The sequence below is a fragment of the Pyrus communis genome, chromosome 7 (assembly GCF_963583255.1).
Source record: "Pyrus communis chromosome 7, drPyrComm1.1, whole genome shotgun sequence".
Taxonomy (NCBI): Eukaryota; Viridiplantae; Streptophyta; class Magnoliopsida; order Rosales; family Rosaceae; genus Pyrus; species Pyrus communis.
The window spans coordinates 10,836,933-10,849,546 of NC_084809.1; the positions used below are offsets into that span (position 1 = coordinate 10,836,933).

General features: G+C 38.1%; 1 protein-coding gene across 2 annotated transcripts; it reads right to left on the reverse strand.

The window, feature by feature from the left end:
* Window positions 1-4,534: 4,534 nt before the first annotated feature.
* LOC137739910 (uncharacterized) lies at window positions 4,535-8,999 on the reverse strand. Of its 2 annotated transcripts, none has more exons than XM_068479657.1 (7): window positions 8,742-8,999; window positions 7,626-8,057; window positions 7,482-7,534; window positions 6,940-6,977; window positions 6,473-6,791; window positions 5,944-6,257; window positions 4,535-5,815 (listed from the first exon to the last, which is right to left on the reverse strand). In XM_068479657.1, the coding sequence occupies exons 1-7, from the start codon at window positions 8,752-8,754 to the stop codon at window positions 5,008-5,010; spliced, it is 1,977 nt and encodes a 658-aa protein (XP_068335758.1). In that variant the 5' UTR covers window positions 8,755-8,999; the 3' UTR covers window positions 4,535-5,007. The 2 variants fall into 2 exon arrangements, with proteins under 2 accessions (XP_068335758.1, XP_068335757.1); XM_068479656.1 differs by having other exon boundaries at window positions 7,626-8,060.
* Between the last annotated feature and the right edge of the window lie 3,615 nt (window positions 9,000-12,614).

A 12,614-nucleotide genomic window follows, 5' to 3' on the forward strand; every position in this document is an offset into this window, starting at 1 on the left:
TTGCGTTTATAATAAAGGAGTGTTTCATACGCATGCAATTCCAACTATCCCCACACTTTTTTGAATGCAATTTACAACAATAATTATTATTGATCATCTTAAAAAGTACGGAAGTACCTCAAAACGAGATAATTTCTTAATCTTGTAACTGAAATAGGACATTTCAAATATGCACACAGCATATGCACACGCCATTCACAAAAATCAGACAGAAATAGGATTTTTCATACACCTTGAAATGATCAAATTGTCCTCCCATATAAATGAGTTATCCAAAAATGTCATACTTCATTTCTCATTTTGTAGAGAGAGAAACAGAGATGAGAGAGCTCTCTCGCCCAATTCCAATTCGAAGAACCCTAAATCACCCATCTTTTTCATCCAAGCTTTTTCTATCTCTCTCTCCCCTCGCTCTACATTTCGAATATGCACAAGAGCTCTCTCTAACCCACCCATCTTCTTTGATTTTTACCTTTTCATTTGTTGGTTTTGTGAACTGGGTTTGCTTAATTTTGCTTTTTGATTGATGGATTTTTGGAGTTGAAGTGATTGGTTTGGTGTTTCTTGGAGGAGACCCAAATACTTCAATTTTGATATTTTATTTTTATTTTATTTTATCTTCTCTCTGATTTATATGTGGGTTTTCATTCTTCTATCTTCTCCCTCCCTCCGCTCCCTCTCTCGATCCAAATTTACAAGCACTAAAATAGGGTTTGGCTTTTGCTGCAATTAAATGAAAAAACATATTAAAGGTCAGTTGGCTTTTGGAGGAGAGATAAATTTGAGGGAAAGAGAGAAATTAGAGTGGAAAAAAGGAAGAGCGAAGGATATGGACGAAATTGTTTCACGTACTCGTTCGCTCTCTTCGTATTAAGCTTGCTTATACACTGTATGTACATGACATGTACACGACATGCACATGACATGCATATGTTTGCTCATAGATATGAGCTAAACAAAAAAAAATTTGTGAAATTTGTGAAATTTTTTCCGTAATGTGCATGTGGTGTGCATATGATGTGCATGGCTACATCTTAATATAAGAAGCAGGAATGTTCACTAGTTATGATGCATGTATGTTGTGCCCTAAAATTTAGCAAGCATGACCACAATCTAGTTGGCCTCGACGAAAAAATAAATTAAGAAAAAGCTTAGAGGACGTTAAGGATCATGTGTGTCCATAAAATAACGACAACGAGTATCATGTTTTCCATGTGCACGATTAAGTGGTGATTAATGTACGTAACAAGACTTTTCAAACTACCACTGTAAAACGTAACAAGACTTTTCAAACTACCACTGTAAAACGTAACAAGACTTTTCAAACTACCATTGTAACCTTATATACGTAACAATTGTGTTTTAATTGTATCCATTATACCAATAGGTTGTCGTTAAAGTTTCTTATTAATGCGAAAAACAGCTCGTTGCTTGATTTCTAGTTTTGTGCATATCATGTGCATGTATTGTACATATCATGAGCAAGTGATGCGCATATAGTGTATATGGTGGTGACATCACAGGTGTTAATGTCATTTTTCTGATTTCGAAAAGAGAGCTATGAGATTTGGATTTTTGGCTTGGCTTATATCTGTGAGCATATTATGTGAATGTCGAGTACAAACAGTGAGCAAATCCTAAAAAATTAATCCAACAAAACACCAACATTTAATGATTGGGCTTTGTTCCCACCATCGATGCGAGTCCAGTGATGGTGGTCTCGAGCCTCGGTTGTTTGCAATTTTGCCGAAAAATGGTCGGAAAACTCGCGACCTACTTGAGTTTCGATCCCAAAGATCGAGGATGAGATTTGTGACAAGACTAGGTGTTTTGGACTCACGAGGACGAGATGAAATTGGTGGTGGCTTTGATTTGGATGGTGATGGTCGGGCTGACAATACAACATGTCTACATAGTAAGAATGGGAGAGATATTGCGTAAGGGAGAAAGTGAGAGAAGAGAGAGAGGAAGAGAAAGGGAGAGTAAAGAGAGAAATCAGAAAATAAGATAAAATAATCCATTTATATATAGATATTTTAGTAATTTTAATTTTATGTATGACTGATTTATTCTATTTTTATTTCAATATTAAGAAATTATCTCATTTTGAGATATTTCCTTAAAAAATATCCTCCAACACTTTTGTATTCACGTAAAAGAAATTCTGGATAGCAGGAAATAGCGAGTTCCAGCATTTTCTCCGCGTTTCAATAATTTCAAACAGTGTGACACGTTTCACTAGAGGAAATGTGGCGGCCAAGGTGAATGACATGTGTCAAATGCTCCCATTTGTTCATGACTCATGGTTTCTTAGATTTCCAGTTTCTACCAGAAGAATGAATAGTTGAGAAAAAGGAAGGAAGACCACCTAGCATTAGCAAAGCAAAGGATTTTTGTAGAAAACAATGAAGCAGCACCAGGGAAGGCTAGTGTTTGGATGGTGGTCAAGAGCCGGAGGCATTACTAGCACTACCGCACAAGGTTGGCCAAACACGGCGGAGCTGCTGCCGTTGCGTTTTATGACAGCCAAAGCGCCCAACCGCGCCGCCGTTCATGGACATAGGCTGCCCATCCCTCGTGTTGTTGATGTACGTTATGCTACGTTTCTTGTTCCTAATCTAACGGCAACCGTTTTTTAATGCACATGATTGTTCTTTAGTAATGACCCGACTTCCTGCACATAATTCGGGCTAAATATGGCCTATAGTCCTTAGTTGGAGATGACCTTATAAGTCCTTAAGGTTAACTTTTAATGCGGACAAGCCTTCATATTTTCACAGTTATTATTGTGTCGGTAAATTTTAAGGTTAATACGTCAACAAATTGAGTGACGTGAAGTTCGTAGTTGGCCTTCACATATAGGTTAACTCTTAGAGAAAGTTCAGAAAGTTGGAGTTTTCATCTGAAAAATTGAAGTTTAGAAAGTTTGAGTTTTCATCTCAAAAACAAGTGAAGTTTGGAAAGTTGCAAGTTCCATCCCCAGTCTTTGATGTTTGATGTCTGATGGGGGTCTCTGTTTGTGATTGTGTAGGAGGAAGAAGTAGAGAAGGTGATAGAGAAAGGGAAAGAGGAGAAAGAAGAAAAGAGGCAGGAGGTGGAGAAGGCCGTCGACTCCAAAATCAACCGCAGCCGCTCCGAAGGTGACACCTGCCCTCCTGAGACTACTGCTTCTAGTTAGTTAATCTTCCATCACAATCATAAACCATTTGTGTTTTTTGTTGTAATTTACTTGTGCTTTTATTTGTGTGTTTGCACAATTTATGATCCAACATAATGCGCCAAAGAAAAGAGCTTGCTGTCTATGATTATGTTTGGCGACTCGGATTGGATTAAGACGTATGATGAGGAATTGGATAGGATTAGGAATTTAGGAGGTAGGATTAGAATGTTTGGATGATGATCACTTGGATTGGAGAGGCTAGCGTTAACCTAGCCTTTCCAATCCAATTGTATTTCGTGCTCACAATCTGAGTGTTGAAAAATTGGGGCCATTCACTATTTGGTAAAACTAATTTACTTTCAGTCAATGTTTTAAAGAACTCGCCTCGGGGCGCACCTAGGGCGCCCTTGAGGCTGGGCGGAGAGGCAAACGCCTCAGTTTTGCTGGAGTAGGCGAAATGCTTCGCCGGAGACGCCGAGGCGGCGGAGGTGCGCCTCAAGGCGTCTGGACGTTTTTTTTTTTTTTTTTTTTAAACTATCCAAACCCAAAACAACGTCGTTTGGGTAAGGATTTTCAGTCTTCACCCACCATACCTTCGAATTCGACCCATTTTTCTGCCTCTGCCTTTTGCCTTCTGCGGCTCTGCCTTGCTTCTTCTACTCTCGCGCGCCAGAAGCCCAGAGGCTCAGAACATCGGTGTCGCCACGCTGCCACGCCGTCGTCACCTCAGCGCCATCAGCCCAGCCCCAGCGCCGTCAGCAAGATCCCAAAGGTTACGGTTTCTGAAATTAGGGATTTATTTTCTGGGGAAGGGGTTAATAGTTTTCTGGGGTTAATGGGGATTTAGTTTTCTGGTTTTGCATTTTCTGGGGAAGGCCGAAGGTGCTCTGCGAGAGAGAGACAGAGAGAGAGACAGGGGACAGAGAGAGAGAGAGAGAGGAAGAAGCAGAATAGAAAACAGGGGACAGAGCCCACGGTTTTATGTCTGTGTGGCTGCCAAACTGTTTTGCACTTATAGTCTTATACCATAAACTTAATGCTTCTGCCGCCATAAATTGTGTCCATGTGCACTGCCATAAATTGGCACTTAGATAAATTGTTAGAAATTGTTAGAAATTGGCACTAAAGAGTTAATTGTTAATAAATTAATTAAAGGATTAATTTATAAATTAATTAATAAATTGTTAGAAATTTATTTAGATGAAGAGGATTTAGATGAATGATTTATATATTTGTTTGTATTTTGATTTATATGAAGATGATTTGGATGAATGATTGTTTTCTTTGTTTGTATTACCTTTTGAATGATGAATTTGGGTGATATTACCTTTGAATGATGAATTTAAATGATATTATCTTTTGAATGACTATGGATTTGAATGAAAAATTGAGAATGGATGTTTATTTTACATACTATTATTTTTTAATATAAAAAAAATTAAATCCTGTAAGGCTTCGCCTCACGCCTCACGCCTCACGCCTAGGCTAGGCTTCGCCTCGGACGCCTCGCCCACGCCTCACGCTTTTAATACATTGCTTTCAGTATATTGGTACTGAGAATTGAGAGAGAAGCCCCCTAGAAACTCTAATACAGTACTTCTTTCAGTATCATATATAACAATCATCGTCGACAAGTATTAGCTCTATGTGAGAACAGCGGTAGCCAGATTTGACGACTCGACAGATGAACACAGCAACTGCTGTTTGGTGGAAGCCGATATGACCAAAGACTTCATCTCAATGCTTGAGAATCTTGAGGGAGAACAGCTGCAGTACAGTTTGTTCTGTTTTGAGAATCTTGAGGGAGAACAGCTGCAGTACAGTTTGTTTTGTTTCCTTTCTTAGCATTAAGCTTCTTCTCCTACGTCAACAAGCCTCCCACGAATCCACTTTTTAGTAGCACCGGTCACTGGTTTGCAAGGCTTTTCCTCTTCTTTGGATTGAACTTCCGTCCCATTTAGTTGAAGGTTCTTGCTGCACACACCGTCCCCATTTGGTTCTAACTGGGTGGGTTCATTTCTCACATCCGATTGCTTTATTGGCTCCTCAAAACCGAAAAGAGGCAAACCATAGCCACTGGTGCTCAGTCGGGGAAGGTCCTCTTCACTATTGAGCATATCCTCCAACGGGGCAGGGTCCTCGAGAACGTTAAGCATATCCTGCAATGGGGAAAGGTCCTCTTCGGCATCTACCATATACTCCGATGTGAAGTTGCCAAAGCTGGAGTCCTCGTTTGTACTCGATAAGGTTTTCGTGCCATTTGTCTTTACATTACCCGCTTCAGTCTGACCTGCAACCGTGGTGCATGGTTCTTCCTCACCCTCAGTAATCATTTCATATGATGCAAATATGGGGTCTTCATTCTCATGGGGGGACAAAGCTCGGATGCCATTTGCCCTTCCACTGTCTACTTCTGTCAGTTCCTCAACCCCAGTATGTGCTTCCTTTTCGTCCTGAGTAATCGCTTCATTTGATGCAACTGAAGGGTCTTCATTCTCGAACAAAGAAATCTTTGCCGTCTCAACATATTCAATGAACTGAATTGCCTCAGCTATAAGCTGTCGGGTTTCAACGAGGGAAGCTCGAGCAACAGCGCTCTTTGTTGCAGCAACCTCAAGGGCCATAGCTGCCTTCTCAGCTTCCGCAATCAATAACCTGCAAAGTACCACCACAACTGATGAAACCGCAACCAAACAAGGGGAGATATGATTTTGCAGGCTAGTGAATTCCATGCAAGGAGTGCATAGAGTTTTCAAACCAATCAGTACACAAAATAAGCTTACCTAGCTCTTTCTACGGCTTCAGTTTTTTTGGTTTCAGCAGCTGCTCTTTGTGCTCTGATATTCTTTATCATCTCCATCTTAGAACTCGCAAGAGGATCCTTGTACATGGGTGCGTTACTTCTCAACCTCAGTCGTTGCTTTTGGATTTTAATCTCGCCACTAGAGAAACTGTTTTTCTCGCTAACCTTTTTCTTTGCAGGTACCCTTCTCGCGGACTCTGTACTACCACTTGGCTTCTTCGTTGGCTTTCTTTCGGGTCCATATGATGCATCATAATATTTGGCCAAGGCAGAGCAAACACGGTCGCGATAATTCTGATGCACGAATTACATGAGGAAAATACAGCTTAAAGAAAACAAGGCTCAGGTTCATACTACTCTTACTAAACATGTAATAACATAGGTCATTTAGGCAGTTATGTACACCATTGAACACAATTTATATAGCGATGAAAACTCTATCGGAACCAAAGCCGATGATTTGATTAATAACGATAAGACCTCTCCAAGATTACCATATTTGCACTTACAGGGTCGTTCCATTTTGCAGAGATTGCTTGTGAAATCTTCCTTCTTTGCTCAAGAGACTTGGGTGCTCTCTTGCTTCCTTTTGGCCTACGCATAATTTTCCTTTGCTCAACCCTCTCTATATACTCCTCTGTAAGCTTTTCATCTAAGATCTTGTAGACATCCCATTGCAGTTCCTCTTCACCGTCGTATCCTTGTCTAGAGGCTTCAGCAATTAAGTTCTGCCAGTCATAGCAGCAATTTTCCTGCAATGATAGTTCCTCACGCCGTTTTTGCCACCTGATTCGCACTCCAAGCCCGATTTTAACTCTTGTCTCTTCACTACATGGTCAATGAAAAGAAAATATGTAACTGAAACTTATAATCTCAGGCTTCTGGTTTAGTATGTAGAACGCTGAAAACCAAGTAGAAAAAAGGCTATCCGGAAACAGTACTTAAGTCCTTATAAACAGAACAATGCAATACCCACCTTTGAGCATGTCCAAGGTTCACCAACTTCATTTTGACCTGCATAGCCAAATATTGTTACCTCCATCTCTTAAAAACACAAAACCTGTGCATACTCATAAACCAAACATTGTTGGCAATACGCCAATGACTTACCCTTTCGATTGGATACAAATTTACGAGTATATGCTTTAAATTAGGTACCCGGTCAAGCATTAGCAAGGTGATCCTTCAGTTAACAAGACAATTAGTTTGGACACAGACCAGCTAACCTGCCCATTTGAAAGCAGAAGAGCTGCAAGATATTTATGTACTTGGGGAAGAGTTATCAGATTCAACTACTTAGCACTATTATTTCCATTACAACGAAAAACTAAGATCAGCGGTAAATAGAGCCGAATTAGGAAGAAGCTCAAGAGATGCATCTTCGTCATTTCATAATGAACTGACTGAAGACAATGCCGAAGTTTCAAATGTAGCTCTAGCTGCTCTAATGTATATGTTATTCTACAGGCATTAAGATCATTCTATGAGAACATGCAAATTCTTCTTACATGACATCACCTTAGGATTCTGCATTGCAAGCCTTGTTCTCTCTTTGATCAGCTGAAGGGTTTCTGCAATATTTGTACTAATATTTAGTGTACGGTAAGCAAAATGGATACAGATAGGTAAAGCAAAAGGCAGACTGGATAGGCATATCAGTACCAGGACTGTGCTTTCGGCCTTTGTTCCATGGCGTGCTCCCTTTATTAGCATTAGAAATCCTCAATCGCCTTAACTTCTCCCTATCATCCAGTTCTTCGGAATCATCACTGGAAGGCTCGAGCTGACCTGCGCAGCGACTGGACTCCCTGCCCAGCTCTGAACCGTCGTAACCCATGTTTGCATTCTCATTCTGAACCAAACTTCTGGATTCAAGAGTAGCAACTGCCATGATCCCGAGACTACCCTTTGGGACGTTAATGCGCCCCAAGTTGAAGTTCAATTTTATAGATATATGAGAGAGTTTCCAAGCAGATGACAGTTTCTTGTCATTTCCAAAGGCGAATGGACTTGAAATTACATTACCATAAACAGGGGTTTGAGCCCTGAGTGTACCGAGATGATTTTGGAAGGCAGGCTGTGCAGCAGCAATCTCTGCTGAAAAGTACAGGCATATATGAGATATCCTCAGAGCTTCAACAACAATTATCAGCAAGAGGATCATTCCTTCAACAATTCGACATTTTTTATACACACACATAAGTCCAAATTCTTTAATGAAGGCCTTGTTTGGTGTCCAGGATTCGATGATAGACATATGTTGAAGGAAGAAAAGATGTCAAGTTCCAAACTTTTTCGAAGTTGAAGGTAAAAGATGGATTGGATTAGACGTGGAGGAAACTGGTCGCTCCTTATCCAACCATTCATCTGGGCATTGGAAGGGATTAGATTCCTTCATTACTACTCCATCTTCTACCATTTCTGACAGAAAATAAAGTATCTTCTACCTTCTACTTGGACAAAATTTGAAAATTGTCATCCATTTCTTCATTCGACATACACTCAATCCAGTGAGCAATCGAATCAAATCCAATCACTGACACCAAACGAGGCCAAAGGGTTGTTGGGCAACTCATGAAACTAAAGTCCACATATTAGCAAGTCTATGCATGAAGTTCAGTCCTTTAACAATTGAACACCCAACACACACACATATTGAAAAAGTTGTACGGAGGTCCTTGAATTTAAAACAATGGGTTTTCTAAAACTACTTAAAACATACTAAAAAAAACAAAAAAAACAAAAAACACAAAAAAAAAAGAGATTAAATTTGATTACCAAGTGAAGGCATGGAAGCTCATCCAGCAAATTCCAAACTCAGCAGCGACAGTTCAGCAGAGACAGACAGCACAGCCAGCATTTCAGGAAGAACTTACCGAACCAGAAAAGCAGAAATCCCGAAAATCATAAAATCAGAAGCAGAAAAGTGAGGTGGGGTTTTGGGAAGGAGAAACACAGACTCTGCCACTGCGAGAGCCACACAGAGACGCACGCAAAGATACCACTCTGATAACGGTGGCAACAGAGATGGATAACGATTGGGTTTCAAACTTAAATGTAGCCCACTTTGATATTTTTTTGATATGGAGATTTCCCTGAGGCCTCTAGGCTTCTGGGTTCTGATATTTTTATGTGGGCTTTGTAATTTTATACAAAAGTGGGCTTTTATGTTCATTGACAATGTTTGAGGATTTGTTAATTTCTCCCGAACTTGTAAGGAGTTGCAAATTTCCTTCTTGAATTTTAATTTTAGTCAATTATCTATTTGAATTTTTACAATTAGTCAATTTTCCGATGACTTTAAATTTTAGAATTTTCCACCCTATTTTCTATTCATTTTGGTCACATGGCAAATATTTGAGGGCATTAAATTATTATTACTAATGTGGATAGCAGGTTGCTTTTTCTTCTTCCTCTTTTGCTAGTTTACTCTGTACATTTTCTATTTGAATTAGCTATGAGAGTCCAATTAGCAGTTGCAAAGTATCGGCTTTACGCCCAATTTACCTAAAATAAAAATACCTTTTTGTCCTCATACAGTTGCCATGGATGGAAATCTTTAAAATCTAACAATAGGGGCCATTTACATAAGTTTAAGAGGTAATAAGCTAAAATTAAAGTTTAGATGGAAAATTGACAGCTCTATACAAGTTCAGAAAGTAAATCGACAAATATGTCATAATGTTATCACCCCATAGAATTGCCAAATTTTCAATTTAGGCCTCCTAAAGTGATAAGTTTTGCTCAATTATTAGTTTGAACCAAAGAGGATTCTGGATTGGCTGAATTGTTAGAATAGTATCCCAAATATGGTTAGCATGGAATTACGTTGCTTCCCACTTTATTTGTAATAGTTGAACTACTGAAAAAATTAACGTACGTAACTGTAACACCACGTGATATGTCGATTTTGTGTTACCAACTCACCTAAGTTATACTTCATGTGGTGTAATTTAGAATTATTATTAATGAATGAACGTACGTAATTATTGGCAATGCCACATTAGGGCCAATGTATGCAGTTGCCCCTACCCTTTTATTGCTACACACAAAATTGCCCAGTTTTTTTTAGAGTGGTGCTACCACACACATAATTTTACTACCATTCTTTTAATGTTGGTAACTTTAACGAAAAGTTTCCGGTACTGTTCACTTTAACTAAAAACCACATTTTTACACTAAAAAGTCAATTCTGGTACTATTCATTTTACTTTTTATTTTATCCTTATCATTAAAACTCAAAGTTTTCAAGCATTTTCCATTAATTTTCCTTTTAATGTTCTCCTTGAGTATGGGTACCCCTGTACCCTATATATGATAAAACACTCTAAAGAGGCAAGGGCAAGGTAAGAAGCAAAAGGCAAACAGTCAAAATGACATATGTGGTTCATCTTGCCCATGGGAAGAGAAAATAATCACAAATTCGCCATAGCATATTATCATTTGCTTAAATTAGTAATATTTTTGTCCAAGCAAATAATAAGATGCGATGTCGAATTCATGAATACAATCTTAAACCAAAGAAAGCAACATCTTGCATTGTAGTTGTTAAACTAGTCTTTAGAAATGAATTTTTGACTTTTGACTTGAGATTGTTGTAGTTGTTGTATTTGATATTGACCTCCCACCAATATTTTTTTCAACTTGTCTAGCTTTTCTATCACATGAATGTTTTAGGCAACAAATCTCCCATTTTTAAAGGAAAACTAGTGAAAAGTTCAAAAAAAACTTCAGTTTTAATGAAAAATAATAATAATGGTGTAGTGAATAATATCAAGGTAAGGTAAAAATGTGATTTTTCGTTAAAGGTGAATAGTAACGGAAATGTTTCGTTAAAATTTCATTTTTTTAATGGAATACATTAATACAAGCATACCACTTTTTTTTGTCTTTTAAAAAAAAAAGACTAGCTGATGGGTTAGCCATAACAGTTCATTCTTCTAGAAACTAGGAAGACTCACAAAGACATTTCAATCTCTTCCTAAATATGATCATGTGATTCAGAAGTACATCACTTAATTAGAAATGGATTGTATTGCATTGTATCGAATTGTATTGTATTATAAACGTGACTCAAATATATATGTTTGAATTGGTCGGTTTGCTTAGCCGCCTTCATGGGTTCTTCATTTTATTTTGATTACACGCATGCATTCTATATTCTTCCAACAAGTTGAAGCTTCACGCATTCATTATTTTGATTAATTTAAGTTATAGCTTTGAATCATTGACCATCTGATTAGTTTCCCAAGCCGCAGCCCCTCCTGGAATCTTCCAGCCTCCTCCTTCCAATTCCCAGAAGTCAAAACCCTAACAGGTCCTCCTTGTTGCTTAATCTGCTTACTAGTCAACTTCAACATTCCTGAGCACAAATGCTGTTCCAAATTAAACTTCCTCTCTCAAAGCCATCAACAATAAAGAAAGCTTGATGATCATAGATAGTGCGTTCTTTATCCATATGCACTCCGAACTGATTATTTTCTAATTTTTTATGCACTCGCGTGCGAATAACAGCAGGGAGCTTAAAAAGTGTTAATTAAATTGACTAGCCAAGTTTAACCATGGCGTGTATGGTTTCTTACAAACTAATTGTGAACTCTGAGATTATGCAGACATTCCAAAGCATATGTTTTACATAGGGGTAAATCTATTTCTTCACATTTCCTGCTGGTGAAAAAGTTCCTAAGACATTACTCGGTACACCCCAATTAAAATTTGCACAACTCTTTCTCTAACAAGACAGACACATAAGTCAACAAGGAGATCTGGTTGCTGCATGGGGAAAAAATATGATATCTCTATCTTTAAAGTGTAGGGAGCGGTAAAGTTGGAGCGTCCGTTTGATAGCTATTTTGCTTTTTGTTTAGGTTTTTGTTTTTAGTTTTAAAGACGAAAAGAACGTATATGAAATAAAAACTTAAAAGTGAAAACAAGAACGTATATGAAACAAAAACTTGAAAGTAAAAGCAACTGAAACTTGTTATCTTACATTTTATGAATCATTCCATATACATCTAAACTAGGGGTAAAGTTTGATCTCTACCAAACAACGTTAAATCAAACTTGTTTTAAAGTGCATTGATCTCAACCCTTGTTCACTTCATCGCCCCTCCTTTTTCTTTTATATTTATCAAATGATCCCCATTTTCCTTTTATCCTTTTCAGTAATATGTAAAGCTATGGCCCTCAAGCTATCAAATAAAGCCTTGCGGCCCGGTGTCAAACTGGCACGGCCTCTTTCGTACCTGCAACTTTCTTCAGTAATCTTTTAACTTTTTAACCAAAATAATTTTTGATATTAATATAACTCTTCATTTTGTTCTTTGATAATGAAGATCAGTAGGAGTGGTACCTAAGTTTGTCCATTGTAAATTATTGTAGTCATGTCTTGAAAAATCTGTCAATATCCTCATTAAGTAGAGAAGTTGGTTTGACGAAAATGCCCTTAAAAATGTGGTTACGTAGTTGTTCGCGTGACAATTGATAAAAAGATATTGACAGACTTTTCACGAAAGACCAAAATGATTTAAGGTGAACAAATTCAAGAACCACTTTTATCAATTTTCATTATCAAGGATTAGTAAAGTGATGAGTTATGTCAAGTTTTAAGGATCATTTTAGCTAAAAGGCCGGAAACCTTTTAGATAAGTT

What these genes read in the sequence shown, in the direction of transcription:
- LOC137739910 (XM_068479656.1), bottom strand. An exon ending in TTGCAATGCAGAATCCTAAG is followed by an intron (nt 6,978 to 7,481) that starts GTGATGTCATGT and finishes TTGGCTATGCAG; the next exon opens with GTCAAAATGAAGTTGGTGAA. An exon ending in AACCTTGGACATGCTCAAAG is followed by an intron (nt 6,792 to 6,939) that starts GTGGGTATTGCA and finishes TTGACCATGTAG; the next exon opens with TGAAGAGACAAGAGTTAAAA.